General features: G+C 39.7%; 1 protein-coding gene across 1 annotated transcript; it reads right to left on the bottom strand.

Moving 5' to 3' along the window:
• Positions 1 to 5,023: 5,023 nt before the first annotated feature.
• Positions 5,024 to 11,355, bottom strand: LOC134633834 (C1q-related factor-like). Its single transcript, XM_063482923.1, has 2 exons — positions 10,468 to 11,355; positions 5,024 to 7,174 (listed from the first exon to the last, which is right to left on the bottom strand). Exons 1-2 carry the CDS (start codon positions 11,113 to 11,115, stop codon positions 6,995 to 6,997), a joined length of 828 nt encoding a protein of 275 aa, XP_063338993.1. The 5' UTR covers positions 11,116 to 11,355; the 3' UTR covers positions 5,024 to 6,994.
• Between the last annotated feature and the right edge of the window lie 5,578 nt (positions 11,356 to 16,933).

Below are 16,933 nucleotides of genomic sequence, written 5' to 3'. Positions count from 1 at the left end.
GGCAGGCTAAATAAACAAAATCTCAAAAGAAATAAAACTGCAGAAGCCAAAGGATTATGTACACATACAAAGGGGTGATTGGTGGTCAGGTGAGAAGAAGGTGTGGAAACAATCAGTCGCAGATAAAACTAATCAAGTCAGATTTTCACAAAGGAGGGAACAGAACAAAACCTGGAAGTAAAACCAAAGCGAGACGTGAGAAAACAAATGCACAAAGAAAAACAGGAGGCAAATAACTAACAGAGAGAGAGAGAGATGGGGTAACATTGAAAGCAGGAGAAACCAAAAACAGCAATATATATCCTTGGAACATGACATCAAACATCATAAATAGATTTTCCTTTTAAAACTATACCAAGAATCAACTGATGATTTTGATAAAACGCAGCGTGACAAAAAAGTGAATACGGGAAACCCACAAAGCCAGTGCTGCTTCCACTCTTGCTTAACTGCAAAAGCCGCAAATGTAGTTCGACACCAACGGGTAGAAAGAACTGGCCTGAGAAACCGTAACGGCTGCAGCGTTCTTGAACCCTGGCATCTAGTGTCATATTGAGGAAAGGCCCACTCGCAGCGCTTACGCAGCCTGTTGTCAGGCTGCATCCACGAGATTGCGGTGAGGTGAAGAGACAGGCAACACGCCAGCGGAGCGTCTCCAGCCACATGACTCAACCTGTCCCTGCGCGTTAGCCTGGCTCAGTCAGGGCCATGAGGGAACAAGGCCGTTGGTATTGAGTCACTGACACAGCGGACAGTCCCCACATCAAGCATGACGATGGGGAAGAAAGCGGGGGAAGCTTTGCATGTTGTCATGTTCTCGCGACGAATTACTGGCACGAGGGGTTTCATCCATATATACAAATCTACTATAATGCAACATGATGATTCTGTGCATGCACTCTATGTCCGTCCTCCATCCTGCACTATGTTCTTTTATCCTGCTTACGACTTTCTTATAAGTTAAGTAACATTGCACATTGTTATTATTAATTCTAGCCATATTGTGATTCTGAAAAGCTATTTTATAGTCACATCTGTGTTTGTGAAATTCTTAATTCTGAGAAAAACTATGAATTGTAACTATTCAAAAAGATGTTCCCATTTTTTTCTTTTCTTTTTCTTTTTCTTTTTTTTGTTTTTACACCCAATCATGTTTCTGACCTGTTGCCAGTTGACCTAATTAGTTGCAAAGTGTCCCTCTAGCTGTTTCTTGTGAGGAAGACTTACCTTTCCAGCCCTTTGTTGCCATTTCCCCATCTTTCTTTGAGCTGTGTTGCTGCCATTAAATTCAAAATGAGCTCATATTTTTCTCTAAACGGTACATTTAGTTTCATATATGTTCAATATGTTCTATTGTGAATAAAATATGAGTATATGACATTTGCAAAACATTGCATCCCGTTTTTATTTTAATTTACAATTATGTAACAAATTTTACACAGTGTCTCAACTTTTTCAGCATTGGATATGGAAAAGATGTTGTGGCCGTTGCCAAAACCACCCACTGGTTTTCAGAGTCCAAATTCTGAAGCCTCAAGCAGATCATTTTACTGCCACAGCTTCTTTTTTTTAAATGTATTTGTGTTTATTATATTTGTTAGATGGGACAGTGGAAAGACATGAAGGAAACAGTCTCAGGCAGACTGCAACCCTGAACCCTCTATTAAAGACTCAAGTCTTCAGTAGAGTAGAGTTATAGGTGTCACGTGCTTGTGTGTTAATAATGGGGATTCACTGTAAAGCAAACCCTCATTTGCTGTCCTTCTGCACACTAATGGAGGCCATAATATGCAAAGTGAACATTATGCTGTGTTTAGTAAGAAACTTTGAAACCATCTTATTAGGAAAATCTTATGTTTTAGATGAAGTGCGCTGAAGGGTTATTTTCTAAAGACTTCCATACATCTGTTCTTTAAGACACTTCAAAAGTGGTTTCACTATTCAGACATGAAAGCCAAGTCCATCTTTTATATACAGGCTATTCCATACATAGAAATCTATGCAACGTCCATGTCCATACAGTTCAAAAATAAGTGTTCTTTCCTCATTTTGAGCCTGTATTGCATATTTTTTATTACAATTTATATTAGTTACTTTATTTTTTCAGTTGTTTGCATGTTATAAACACTGCTGTGGGAGAGTTCGCATGTTTGCTCTCAGATAGTTTCTACGATAAACCTGAGAAAAGTGCAGGAAGTGATGAGGACATTGTTCTTTTCACAGCAAAAGCAAAATTAAAGGTCTCACAAAGCTCAATCACCATCATCTGCTTTCTTGTAATCGTGCCTTTTGTCTTTTTTTTTGTCTTTGAGGACATTCTCTTTACTGAGTTGTCATGTTATTTCTCCATAAGCATGCTGGCAGCTGCATAAAGAAGCAATGAATCTGGCATGTTTGCAAACTCTTATTGCTATATTCCAAAGATGTGCAAGAAGTTTGCTGTATTTCTGATTGTAGCCCGAAGCGAGGAGTGCAGCTAGTGTACAAGTAGCCTTTCCTGTTTATTTTTAGTATCCAGTGTGATATGTACAAGCTTGTGGTGACCCTTGAGATCACACATCTGGAGAGGATGGCAGAGCAGCTGGCGAGACTCTGTTCAGTGTCAGTGGTTATTGACAGGCAGCGAGACAGGATCGAAGAGACACCCATTTTTAGCCCAGCTGCAGGCAGATTTGAATCTTTCCCAGAATTATATCTTGTAAATTTTTGTACTGATTATACACTGCTGTTTTTTCGCTGTTTGTGAAATATGTCACTTTTGTTGTTGTCAACTCGCACCATCTCATGCCACCCTTCTCAGTGACAGCTGCTCTCCACATGCAATCAGGTTACTTAAAGGCTGATCGAGCAATATAATCCTCATTTTCTTTTTAGGCCTGTGATGCGTTCTCTTTGTTTTAAGGCAAAAAGTGCCAGATCACGCGAATTTTATTGAACTTCTAACCCACATGACTGTAAAGCCGAACTTGACATTGATGAGGCCATGACATTTCCTTCTTCTGCACCAGGAGGCTGACATTTTTGGTTTTTAATGGTGTGTCTCCATAGCTGTTACATGGATGGACATGTGGCACAGCCCACGCTGTTTACTTACCTAGTGACACGTCTTAATTGCCACCGGTGTCTGGCCTGTGTGGTGGTAAACTCAGAGGGTTTACACGGAAAGAGTTTTTACCGGATAACCATCGGGTTGTTACTGAAAGCTTGAAAACATTCTGCAAGCAAAAGTAGAACTGGATTTTGGACAGAACGATAGCACCCACCCTCCTGGTGCCAAAGCCAAGAAAGCTTTCTATCGTCCAGGCTTGCTTTCACATTGAGCAGCACACTGCAAATGCACAAGAAAAAAAAAGAGCGAAAAGCAACCTTGTTTACAGTCGGTGGTGCCCTGTGAATAGTTTATAATGGTGTTTTCTGAGGAAAAATGCTTTTTGGGCTGAAAGGAAATGAAAAGCAACGCATTGTTAGAAAGCGTACTTCTACTGTACTTGTATAGATACTGCAAAAGTAAGATAACAGGCCGTATTATGGTCTTTTTCTCTTTTGAGAACCCTTATTGTGTGCAACTTGTTCAGTGAAGTGTAGATTTTGAAAACTACTTTGTCAAACCCAAATAATACAAATACCTAAGAATTTTTTTGTGTGCAACTCGCACAACACGTCGGTGTGGGCACATTGGTGTGGGAGGAAGTGCACAGGAGAATAAAAGGCAATTTAGCTCAACATTTAAATTTGGTTCTCCCCCAGTGAGATAAGTGAGGATGTTCAAGATAACAACACCAAGGGCTCATTAATGTCACTTCAAACATTTCAGAGGAGGCGGTTTTCTCCAAGCCTAGCATTGTCCTGTCTCACGGAGACTTAAAAACACATGCAAGGACACACACACACACACACACACACACAAATGATCCCAGAAACATGCACACGCACGCTGCAGCAGCCTGATATGCCTCACCAACTGGCCCCTGCAAATGTCACATTGAAGCCATGTCAGTTTACTGATAGGGAGTCGGGCTGAGTAAATGAATCAAACGTTTCCTACAGTTACGTTTGCATAGGCTAAAGATTACCTAAATTAAAACAAGTCTGTAGCAGAGACTTAATCTTTAAAATCCTTCTTCTTCTAAGTGCCACAGCAGCCACAGTAAAAAAAAATCTCAAAATATCCCCACAGCCCAGTCCAAGAAGCGGCGCTTGCGTCAACAAAAAGCAGCTTAACGCACTTCTCAGCACAGTGCTTATCTTTCAAACCTCGGACCTGCTGAAAGTTCGGGAGAGCGTGAGATGAAATGTGAGTCTAAGATTTAAACTGTGTGTATAGTCCAGATTTACAGAATTACAACACCGGCTCCCAGAGTGTCCTTGTGCTATTCTCCTCTTACATGTCGGTGTCTTGTTCAGGTAAAACCACCATTAAAAACCCCTTGAAGAGAACATCTGTGGTTCTTGGAAAATCGCAGAAGCTGGAAAGAAGATCATTCATTTGTAAGATGAGGACGCTGTAGAGACGCTGCAGAGGTTTCCAGATGATTCTGGTTGCCAGCGAGAGACTGTGACCTCAATAAATGACTTAAAAGAGCATGGGAGTCTAGCCAAACAAGACATTCATTTATATCCATTCAGTATGATGCAACACTTTGTCGTATTTGCCAACATGATACCTTCACTTACGTTCTGGGAACAAAAGCAGAAAGAGTGAGCAGAAACAAACCGCCTGCCAGTGTTCTCAGGTGCATTTTCCCCCCTTTAGCTCTCTTTGCTCATGTTGAAGCAACAAATGCTGCTGAACCTTCAGTTCAATGCCATGTTTGTGCTCTCTTAAGCGTTTCTATGTAAAAATGGTTTCTGTGAGTTAGTCCTTTTCCCCCGAGGATGTCAGGAAAGTACAGATGTTGCCGACTCTAAAGCAGTGCTCAGTTCTGATGGTTTTAGCAGTGAAAGCTGTTTCTCGCAGACCGGGGGCGTTTGCCTTTGACATTGTGACATGAAGTCTCTAATTTGACTGTGTGCTCATGCACCCTGCAAGAAGAAAACAGCCTGAGCTAGTGCTCAACTGCCCCGTGGCTCGGGTGACCTCTGCTTATGTATGGACCTTCAGTCCTAATTGTGTCTGGAGGAATTTTCCCGTCTTAAGACATGCTTAAGTTTAGCCCAGAGAGCTTCCTGGCTTAGGAAAACACAACTCAGTGTGGCAATCAGGTTTTTTTCTATCATTTTAATCAAAACCATGCTATCATACCAATCAGAGAGGATATTCTGGAGGCAAAGAAGCCTATCACAGCCTTACCGTATCATCACAGTGGGTGATAGTCTCAGGTATAACCTTTTGGTTTAGGCTAAATGGTGCTGCCTGGGTAGGAACCGAGAAACACGGCACCCACTGGCTCGCTAGGCATTCATTATCTCCTCCTAAGTAAAGCTCCTTCTAGCAACCATATATGATGGGTGGAAGAGACTCTGATTTAAATTTTTAATTCTTCTTTCTGTGCTATTTAAGGGTTTTTACAATTATATCAACTTTTGCTTAAATTCGAAACTTCTTAACCTAGAGGCAGTTTTGTTGCCCGTGTCAAAGGCGACTTTTGTAATATCAAAGTGGCTCTTCAGAAAAGAAAACAAAAAGAAAAGAGGGTATTGGTTTTTACAGTTTGGGCCTCGAAGCTATTTTCTTGTCCGTGACACTTGTGTCACAGCAGAGGCTAATTTGCCCTGGATTACTTCGCGACGCTGATCTAAGCTTCGTCATGATACGTTCTAACACCCGTCCCCCTGTCTGTTTTTTTCTTTCCCGCCATATCTCAGCGTCTCCACACCCATTAGAGGAAGAAACGCATCCCTCCTTTGATTGTGAAACACAATCATCTCCTGCTTCATTTGGCATTTAACACAGCTGTGATTTCCCCTCCTTTCCCCCACAGTGATCGTCTCTGCATTGATTGCCTCTCGCTGCGCTTGCGTGGCTCTCTTGTGTGTAACATTTGGAAGAATAAAGGCTGGTTTCGCCGAAAAGGGAGAGATCAGAACGGCTTATCAAAAAGTAGATGAGCTGAGTGATATTAACCACATAATATGTGAGGAAATGCAAAAGAAATTGAACTTTTAATGAAAAACCATGGACATTAAAATGAAAAGCAACAGCGGTAAATGCTTCCTACATGTAGCTATTTAAACTTTGTTTAAAATCACTATTTTTAACATTTTAGCAGGCGTTGCATGCATGAATTAAATAAATAAAGCTTTACGAGCAAGCACTTTAACCGCTACGTGGTAAAATTGTACAACTATCTATTAACAGTTTAGCTGTTTTTAAGGACACACAATAGGAAATACAGTGTGTGCAGTGCTGAAACTACTCTTCCTGTGTTCAGACATTAAGATTCAATATCAAATTTACATTTTATACACTAACATTAAATATAATGAGCTGATATGATATGCGACACGATACATTTTGTGACACTGGCGGCCTTTCAAGCACCAAAATCTCATTGTGGCATCCAGTTTATGACAAATTATCATTTCTTGTGACAACATATGATTCTTCAGTCACTGATGCACAACACTGTATAATACAAAGAGCATGAGAAAGAAACAGAATCGCAGCATAAATCCAAACAGCACATTTACAAACACTGTAGTCACCACGACTGTGGGATTTTCAGACTTAAATTTTAAATGACAGCTCAAAAATGATGGCAAAGCTTCTGCACTGTCAGAGTTGTTACCGTATCTCAATATGACACATGGCAGTGACTGACACTGTTACGTTGCTCGTGTCCATCAGAATAGCAGCATAGGCACCCTGTATACAATGGCATGTGGGCATGACAGTTAACCGATAGCCACAAATCCACAGCTATTATTACCATATTAATGCTGATCTTAAATATCTAGCTGTGGATCAGTGGCTGTGGGCAACATTAATCTTACTCCACATCAGAAAGTGATCGTCTGCTGGCTGTGACCGTTCACCCCTTGTCCCGTCCAGTCTTCAGTCGGCATAGAGAATAAACCCTGAGAAGGTGCTGTACTTGTTGCTGTTGCCCCCATGAGCCTTTCCCCCATCCAGCTTTATGAAAACTTCATCACCTGCATCCAGATGAAGTATGACACTGTTGCTGGCATAGTCATAACTCTGGTCCTGGTCCTGGGCAATGGCACTGGCCCTGACCTGGAATATGACACACACACGCACAGAACCGAGGAAAGAGGAAGTGAAGAAATATAAATGCCTAAGAATGTTTTAGTAATTTTAATTGAATGTCATAAGTTATAATTAATAAAATCCCTTAAGATGACATGACTAAAGTCAATGAAGGTATTGAAACAGATGCTTTTATTTTTTAAATATCAAATGACTTCCTGTTTCAGTTGCTGGCGTGTTACTGCTCTGATTATGTTTATATTTATATGTGCACTTTTTTTAATAGAAGAGGGTTTTTTAAGAGACTTTGACATGTGTAAGCTTTATCCCTGTGGTGAATATCTTGTTCTTCTCTTATGACTCAGCTGAGAGGGTCAGGGTTGAGTCAGCCTGCCTCTGAGGAAGGATGGCAGTGCGTACTATCCCTTTGTCTCGTGTTCTTCTCTTACATCCACCTTTCTCTGAGTGGTGCACTGAAAATGTCATGTTTTCCCGAACATAAGTGTCACTGGGTGAAGAGAGGTAATTACTGCGATATTGAACATCACACCCAAATCTCGTTGCATGTCTGTGGTTTAAAAAAAAAATAGAAACTGCTTGTACACTTAGCCCCTCAAGGACAGATCCCTCCTAAGCTTTAGCTAATGTGTAATGAGCTGGGTTGCCAGATTGGCTGTTATGCTCCAACTTCACCAGACGAGCTAAAGAAGTGTAATTCTTTCTTCAACCAGATTGTGGTAGAAAGTTTTAAATGCAGTTAAAGCCATAAGAACATGAAACTCTAATTAATGTAGATGGAGTACAAAACTGAAGAACAGTGTTTCTGAAAATATTTGGGACACTGTGTAAAATATAAACCAAAACAGCTTTTTAAAAACATAGTATTGTATTTTCTGAAGTATCTATCTGGTGATATTGTATTTTTAAAGTATTTTTACAGTAATAGTCTTTCACAGTGGACATAAATAGCTTCTTTCACTCCGCTTTCAAATCAGGAAAAAGGTCCCTTAGATACAGCTAAAGGACAAAGGTCACCCTTTCGAGGATGCCGATGTTCACATTTTGGACAGAGAAAACAGATAGTTCGAAAGAGGAGTCAAAGAAGCCATGCATGTCCACTGTGAATTACCATCTTTCAACAGATCTGTCTGCTATCTATAATCCAGTTTTGAGATCCCTTCCCAGACGCCTTAACACCCACTCACATCCTGGGGCTTTTGACCTCAGTATATCACATGATAGGGTGGGGCTAGGTTTCACAATGGGTTCACCTGAAACCTTGGCTGATTGTGACCCACACCTTTTCACACCTTGGCTCGTGTGATTAGGTAGAGAATCAATAGGGGGTCCATGACCCTCTTGGGTACACTAACATAGGGCTTAAAATCTGGGACTCTCCACCAATTGCTCTTAGAACTGAAGAAGCTTCTCGGATGAGAGGTGAAATGTCTTCAAGGAAACTTAAAGGAGTCCAGACGCTTTTCTTTCCAAGCTCCTTAAACTACGATGACCTGGATGACTGAGAACCTTCATAGACATATCTGAACAAAAGACAGACTGATAAACATGCCCCTTCTCCAACTTTTTAAAAACCTGTTTCTGATATCAAAGGTAAAACAAGGATAAATGTTTTTATGTGTTTTTGGAACCAGGGTTGTATGTCAAGTGGCAGTGGGGCTCTGAAAAATGTTGAGCGACAGCATGACAGCTTGATGATGGATTTCTGATACATGTGAGCAATGCAGCATAAATTCTCTTGGCTTCCACCCTCTGCTACAATGTAGCAGCAGCACGGTGTCTACAACTGACTGGCATTTTACTTTACAGCAGTTTATTACCATATATCATGTTGAATATAATGGATAAAAGAAAGTGCCCCCTTTTTGCCTAATTAGTGTCATGTAGTACTAAATAAATTGTTAATTGTTCATTTCTGTCATTGACTTTTTGTTTTTAATTCCACAGTGATATACCAATTGTCCTATTGAGCCCCAGCTCAATGAGCAATCATATTTTATTGTCGTTGATGGTAGGAATAGCTTCTCTGTCTTCAAATGAACTGGTTCACATTAATGAATACTATTGGTTCTGCAGTTTAGGTTGTTTTACAGCTGCTTTAATCAAATCCATGCTTATATGATTACTGTTGTTCTCTTGAAACAGAGTACACCACATACAGACTTTAACTGGTTGTGTGGTGAGTGTGGTGCAGCCATAAGCATAGACATTTATAGAATTCATGTACATAAGCAGGTTATGGTTTATCTGAGTATATAAAATGTGTTAAATGTTAAATTTCTGGCTCTTTTCCAATCCCCACTAAAGAAAGCAGATACACAGGAGTAGCAGCCCTTTCCTACAATAACAAGATGACATTATAACAACTGCAGCATTTGTGAAACTTAAATAACTGTCTGCATTGAAACTGTGGTTACAGTATGTTCATCAGGTGTGGTTTTGTTGTCTCAGTTTGTTTTTTTTCTTGAGAAAAAAACACCTTTTGTGCTTATAATGCAAACCATTATAGCCACAAAAGGTGTTTATTGTGGTGTAGCTTGTATTCATGTGAAAGTGCATTTGATGTTCTGTATCAAAAGTATGGAAATAAATCTGAACCTACACTTCTTTTAAAGAATCGAAACTAAAATTGTTGTACTGTTGTGCTGAAGTATGTTATGATGTAGATGTGCTTGTGTTATTGCATCCACCTTAAGTGCAGCCTGCTGCAGTCTGGCTGTGGTGTTGGCAGTAAAGTTTTAAGGTTCAGATGTGCAAGGTGTCATCACCCAGGGGCCTTAAAAACATTACAAAATTAGCCATGAATATAGCAAATATCATCACTGGATACTGAAACGCATTCGCCTGACGGGCTGTCTGATAACGTTTACCAGCACATCATTGCATCCATGAAGTTTGTTGTATTTCAAAGGGCACCAGCTTTGAACTAGCCACTACCCCGGGCTGTGTTTTGAAGTGTGCAGAGTGGAGATAGTGCTGTCCTCCTTCCACTCACTTCAGCTTGTACATCATTGGATGTGTAATAATCACAGATACACAATCTGGCAACATGCCACTATGTGTTGTCATTATACTGGACTGTAACACCAGACTAAATCAGAGCTAAATCACTATACACATGAATGCTCGACTACTCAATTTAGTCTGCCAGCATACTGGTAACACTCTTCCTTGAGCATTTTGATGTGGGTTCATCCCAGTAATAATACTTTTTTTTTCTTTTACAAATTTTACCTTTACACATTTTTAAATGATTAATTGGGGCTTTAAACACAAGGTGATAAATTCAAAGGCATACCCACCAGGCCATTTTTGATCAGGTCAGCCCACATGCTAGTGCCGTCTCCTCCTCTCATCAGCACATTGTAGGTGAAAAAGTAGGTGCCAGGGATCTTACAGGTGAATTTGCCCGTTGCGCCTTCATAGTTACCACCAATGTTAGTCACCACGTCATCAAAGCGCAGTATATCATAACCTTCTTGAGGGTTTCGTAGTCCTGCATAAAAAGCCACCCGAGGAGTGGTATTGTATGTAGTTGTACTAACTGCCCCTTTACCCCCTAAACCTAGAATCCCTGTCCGTACAATGTCCACAGCATCTCCGGGTGGTCCTTTAGGTCCTGGTGGTCCTGGCTCTCCAGGTGGACCCGGGGGTCCGGGCTTGCCGGGACGTCCTGGTTTCCCTTGCGGGCCGTGAGCACTGTATGTGGGCAGCGGTGGACCGATGCTGTGATCACTCAGATCGTCCTCGTTTTCCACCTGTAAGACTGTAGGCGCTGTATCTGTGCCCGTGTGCACACCTTGACCCGTGGTGCCCGTGCTGGGAAATGGGTCACAAACCATGCGGCAGGTGCCCAGCATCTCGTAGTGGCTCGTGCTGTCATCTATACCACCTGTGCCAACAGAGCTGACCAACACAGGGATGAGGACGACCAGAACCAGGACCAGCATGACCCCCACAGCAGCTGCCACCAGGGTCTTCCGCCCGATGCTCAGCCTGGGAAGGGGCTGCGCTGCCAGCGTGGAACTCTCCGGGGTGGAAATGGTGACTGCGGGGAGTGCGTCCACCTGGCAAAACGCAGATACAATGAGGATCCCCGATAGTGGAAATGGTGCCCAGGGAGAGCCGGAATAAGTGTGTGACAGAGCTGTGTAGGAGTAAGGGAGAGGGAGAGGAGCAAGGGACCAAAGTGATCAAGTGAAGAGCGAGACTGAGAGAGTGAGGAGAGAGAGTAAGAGGAGAGGCGGAGGGAGAGAGTGAGACAGCTTGAGAGGGGAAAAAAAGAGAAGAGAGGGGTGGAGAGAGTGAGCCACCATTTGAGTCAGGGCTGAGGAGGGCACTTTCCAACTGGCAGATGTGTAAAGCCAGAGAAACAGGAAAAAGCTGCGGGATGTATACAGAACAAGAACATATCATCATAAAGAGAAATACATTTTGCTTGAAAAATTAAAATAAGATCATTTATGCGTTACCGCTGACATTTCTATCCACCAGGTGTGCAAGTGATGTCAAATTATTGGCACAGATTTTGTGCACAGGTGTTTTTCCTCATTTTAAATCCAGTGCAATCAGTTGGAGCTCTTCCATAATGGACTAATTCCAGGTACCTGTATTCAGTCAAGCTATGATCTTCAGACTAATTTTAAAACATAAGGTTCAGAATCTTGTAAGTAAATAAATTTGCTCTGTTTTAAGATTAGCCTTAAAATGTCTAATAGCTGTAGTGAGTTTTGACTCTTAAATGTAATTACTGAAGCCTAGAGCTTTGGCAGCATCGCTTCAACAGACATAAGTAGAGAAAAATGACATATGTACTTTGACAGCAAAATCATTGCAATGAAGTCTGCATCAGCTCTGACATTAAAAGGAGATCATCCTTTTTTCCCCCACTGTGTATGTCTTTGTGATTTGAGCAGCACTCTCCTGATTCTTCTAATAATCCACAGGTCTTTCCCACCAGCATTGTTTTTCACCTCCTCTCAGGCAATCCAGAGGTGTTCCCTGAGTAGAGATGTAGCTATTCAGGGATGCAATTTCTGAATACTATATCATACTCTGTAGTGTTCTTCTAGTTGAATGGACCCTAAAAACCTCCAAAGACTGTTCAGTCCATCAATGCTGGCTGCTTTAATGCAAAGTAGCAGCTCTGCTCTAATCTCCCTCCAGATGTCTCATTCCTTCTCTAAAGCTGAGCCCAGTCCCCCTACAGGAAAACTGATTTTGGCCATTTCAGGCACAAATGAAAGTGATCTGAATTGTATGTATGGCCACATATACTGTGTGGGGATTTTTGGATCAGTATGTTAGACAGTGCTCTCCAACAGCTTGACAAACGAGGGAAGAATTTGGAAGAATTTGATGTTCATCCCTCCAGTGTGGTTCAGTGTCACGGAGAATCAGTGCCAAGCCACATTAAACTAGCTCGGGTGGCACATGATGGCCTAACTCAGACGCTTGTTTGGTTATTTGATGCTGTTTTCTTTGTGCATTATTTTGTGTTTTCACCAATTTGAAGCTTGTTTTTCCAGTTTGCCATTTGATTCACTTTTATTTAAAAAAAAATTTTTTTAGCTGAGATTTAAATGACTGAGACACCATCACTCTGAGCCCACAAAATAACGTAAGTTTATCATCCCGTAAAATTACATTTTACATACTTAAACTTGAGTTTGTAGCATTAACTTACATGAGAACTCGATGTTTTATGGTAAATTAAAAGTATTTCCACGTGAAAGAACAATTAAATTACCAAATGTTATGGTCAAGCATTACTGTAATATAAATAATCAGGCTTAAAAACATAAAATAATTGCTTTTATTAGTAATATTTTTTCCTTTTTTAAACCTTAAGAAAAAATCTGTACAGAATATGCATTTCTAGCTTTACTTTTCTCTAAATTAATAATTTAAAAAAAGATACAGAACTACTAAAAATAAAATCTGTGAAATTACAGTAATGAACAGTAATTATAGCTGTTTTCAATAATAAAAACTGTATTTTGACTAGAACTTAACAGTTTTATCTAAATAAACACTGCATAGGGTGTTAAATTTGCAACTTTGTTTTTATAGTCTTTTATGTGGAATCTTAAATAAAAAGGTAATTTACATTTTTTTTCATGTTATTTTACCTCAGCTGTTACATGTGTTATATGTAACAATATAATATATGTTACATATATTTATGTTTGCAATTTTTTTCATTTGTTTATAAACAATTTTGTAAAATTTAACAGAAAAAATGCTATTGTCACTGTTACTACTGTTACTAATTTTTAACATAGTTTTCAACATATTATCTTTACATGATGAGAAACTCCAAACTGTTTTAGTCACAACATGTCACTATATTATAATTATATATATCATGAAGGTTTATGTTTCTTTCAGTTTGTGGATAACTCTGTTTACATCCTTTGAATTAAACACTAAATACTGTTTTGGGAAACCATCCTGCAGCAGATGTAGGTGTTTCCATTTATTTGTTCAGGCCAAATGTCACATACCCAGAGAACTGCCCCGAAATCACATTCTGATGGGTTCATGTCTTTACTGACTGTATATTTGCTGTCTCAGTGCAGCTGGGTCAAATGTCTTTTTCACTGTCTCTTCCTCCTTACATGGGGCTGCAAGCTTATCCCTGAATATATCTGCGTGTGCAGTCACACTGTAAGTGTAGCTACTACTGGCTAATACTGGAATATATAAAAAGAATATAGGTAATCCATTATTATGCATATATTTAAAAAAAGACACTTCAAATATTCAAATATTGGCCCACAATGGCCTAAAACACTAAAACAGTAGCACATTCTAATTACATGGAAACAATATGATTTCAGTTCACTGTCTCTTTGTCCTGTGAGGTGATATTACCTGACCTCCCCAGTCTGCTAAAAAATGTATGTATGCCTCATTTGCTTAATAGTTCAAGTCCTCCATACCACATAAACCTGCTGTGTTCATATGGTAGCTTACATAATAGCCAGTGTTAAGCCTTGGTGCTCGGTGTTTAAGCTGTTAAGCTGTTTGCTGTGCTGTGCATGGTGTATCTTTTGTAAATGTGTTGCATTTAAGTATTAGAAATGCAGTGCTTAAAAACCCAGAATGTTTATTTTAAAATCTAGTCAAGCTTTTACATTTCCACATGTGTTAAATTATGACATGTGACAAAATGCGGATTGAAATATGCCAAATATAGCTTTAGTTTTCCAATAGATGTAGCAGTGGCATGAAGAACAGCATCCAGAATGCTCCACGTATCTTAATAACCCACAAACATGATGCATGTGATTTTCCGATACAGTCTGTCCAACATACACAGAAAATCAACTATTCTGCTACCAATTAACCACCTGATTTAACTACAAAACAAACCGTGTCACATTGATGCGAGCTGCATAAACGTGACTGCATACACGTGGCTGAATTATAACATGTATGAAAATGGAACAATTGTAAAGTGAGACTTGACTTTCATTGGAGTAATATAAGCAGAGAATCATTTTGTGAGTCCCCTCTGCATTTTGATGGCACCATTTTCTCGGGACATGACAATGGCTCTGAGTCACACACCTCAAGCAGCGCTTTCTTGCTGAGTCTCTCTAGCTCATGACACAACACACTAAATCAGAGGGATGACCATTAACTCAGAAATACACAAACTCAGTTTTACTGATAACATTTTGTGTTTTTAAATTCTTCATATGAAATTTGGTCCAGGGAGATCGCATGAGAAAAAAATTGTTGTTGCGAGCACATAGCACAAGAAGTCAACAAACAATCAACCAGGATTCACTAAAAAAAATCATCAAAGTCTTTAAAAAAAATGGATGCATTCTTATAAATACCACAACTTCTGCCCTCTGACATTGTAGAGTTTTCTCCAACAACTACCTCACGATTTCTCATTCATTTGCAGACTTTAGTGCCCTCATGTGGTCTTTTCAAAAATTACAACATGTGTTACCTTCACATATCCATTCCCACATTTCTAACATGTTTATGTTTAGCAGGTCATGTTTGTCTTCATGCTTTAAGGTCAGCTTTTAACATGAAGGACTGATGAAAAAAAGGAGATGATAGTGGTTTTGGAGGAAATGTCTGGAAGTTTATTGGATTCAAAATTGATAATTAATACAAGGACATACATATGAATCATCAAGCATTTTTTATTTAAGCAGTTATATATGTTCATTGGTTCACATTTCCATGCTGAGAAACACACATGTAGATATCAACCAGTTCATCACATTCACTCTCATCCATCCACATTTTTGGGAAAGGTGTTCTTAGACTTAACTTGTGTCTTGATGCTGCTGTTGATATCGGTTCACCTTTGCATAGGTCAAAAAACAAATGTTTTTGAATTATGGACAAAATAAGGATTGCTTTTCCTTGGACTTTCTGCTAAGTGGGACTAAAGTATGCTTTCATTATTTATTGTTTATTAAAAATATACATACTCAGATCATTTGACTTGCTATAAAATAGTAATACGGGTGTATTTTGTAATGGCTATGTTCTGTTTAAGTGCTCAAGAGTTATATTAAATTCCAATGCACTGACTGCATTTAATTATTTGAGCCAGAAGATGGCGCCCAGGTATTATTAAAAAGGCATCCCACAACAAACAGCAAGGCCATGCTGAAGCCAGTGGATTGTCAAAGTAAATCATAATTAAAACGATTTGGGTTATTTTTGACAAAACATCTATATATAGCAAAACGATCTCTCTCTATATTTCCTGCAATGTGCAGTCTGGACATTTATGATCTTTACGATTGCAATCCCCTTAAACACCATGCAGCAGCAGGGCTCAGGTATCTATAGAGTAGCAGGACAGCAGAAGGTAGACCACCCATCATGAGCACATTCCAGCATGCACGCACAGGATGACGTTATTAGTAATCGGAGAGCATAGGAAACAGCAGGCCATCTTTGAAGTCTATATTCAGGATGCAGTCCTCCAGAGGTGGTCCTTTTGGTCTCTTTTGATTATTATTTCTTTAAATAATTGTACATTATAGAATAATAATAACAATAATAATAAAATAGGTTGTGTCACGATAGTCAAACATAAAGTTAAAATGTTCAAATCGGGATCTCTTTATTGACATTTGGTATGACAACTCCTTACACAGAAGGAAAGCATATCAATCCCTTGTATGTTTACACAGTGGTTCAAACAGAGTAACTTCCTTGATTCTTTCTTTTTGGACTCTTCCTTTTTAGGCAATGGGCTGCTGCCTTGTAGCCTCTCTGGGGAATCTGTGGGAATTCCTTAGCTGGTTTGCTTGGCAGTTGGTTTTCAGTCCTCAAATATTGTTATTTCAGGATGTGAGGTTGAGGGTGAGAAGGAATTGAAAAAAAATGTGCCATGTCCAGCCACTGACAGAGCTGGGTTTGTAAACAGTTCAGTATGTCGGATGTTATTTCTGATAAGGGAAAATAGTTTTTCAGCCAGATACTATGGCTCACTGCAAATTGGTAAAGTAGTGTTTAGGGTGTCCTTTATTTAAATTGAGATGTATACTCACAGAGCCTGTTATATATCAGTCAGTCATTGATAAGTAGGTTAGAAAATAGTGTCTAAAAGTGCTTTATTACCATTTATTTACAGCTTCTTTACTTTGTGGATAATTTCGGAGTGCCCTGCGGAGTATACTGTTTGTTTTGGGAAGGGTTTGTAATCTGATCTCCACAGCTCCGATTTCTGGGCCAGCGGGGCCGAAAGCCCGACTAGTTAATTCACAGCTACTGGAATCG

This window comes from Pelmatolapia mariae, linkage group LG8 (genome assembly GCF_036321145.2).
Source record: "Pelmatolapia mariae isolate MD_Pm_ZW linkage group LG8, Pm_UMD_F_2, whole genome shotgun sequence".
Classification (NCBI taxonomy): Eukaryota; Metazoa; Chordata; class Actinopteri; order Cichliformes; family Cichlidae; genus Pelmatolapia; species Pelmatolapia mariae.
This window is presented reverse-complemented; position numbering and strand designations above follow the sequence as displayed.

What these genes read in the sequence shown, in the direction of transcription:
- LOC134633834 (XM_063482923.1), bottom strand. Translation starts at nt 11,115, where the DNA reads ATGCTGGTCCTGGTTCTGGTCGTCCTCATCCCTGTGTTGGTCAGCTCT. An exon ending in ACCTGATCAAAAATGGCCTG is followed by an intron (nt 7,175 to 10,467) that starts GTGGGTATGCCT and finishes GTCATATTCCAG; the next exon opens with GTCAGGGCCAGTGCCATTGC.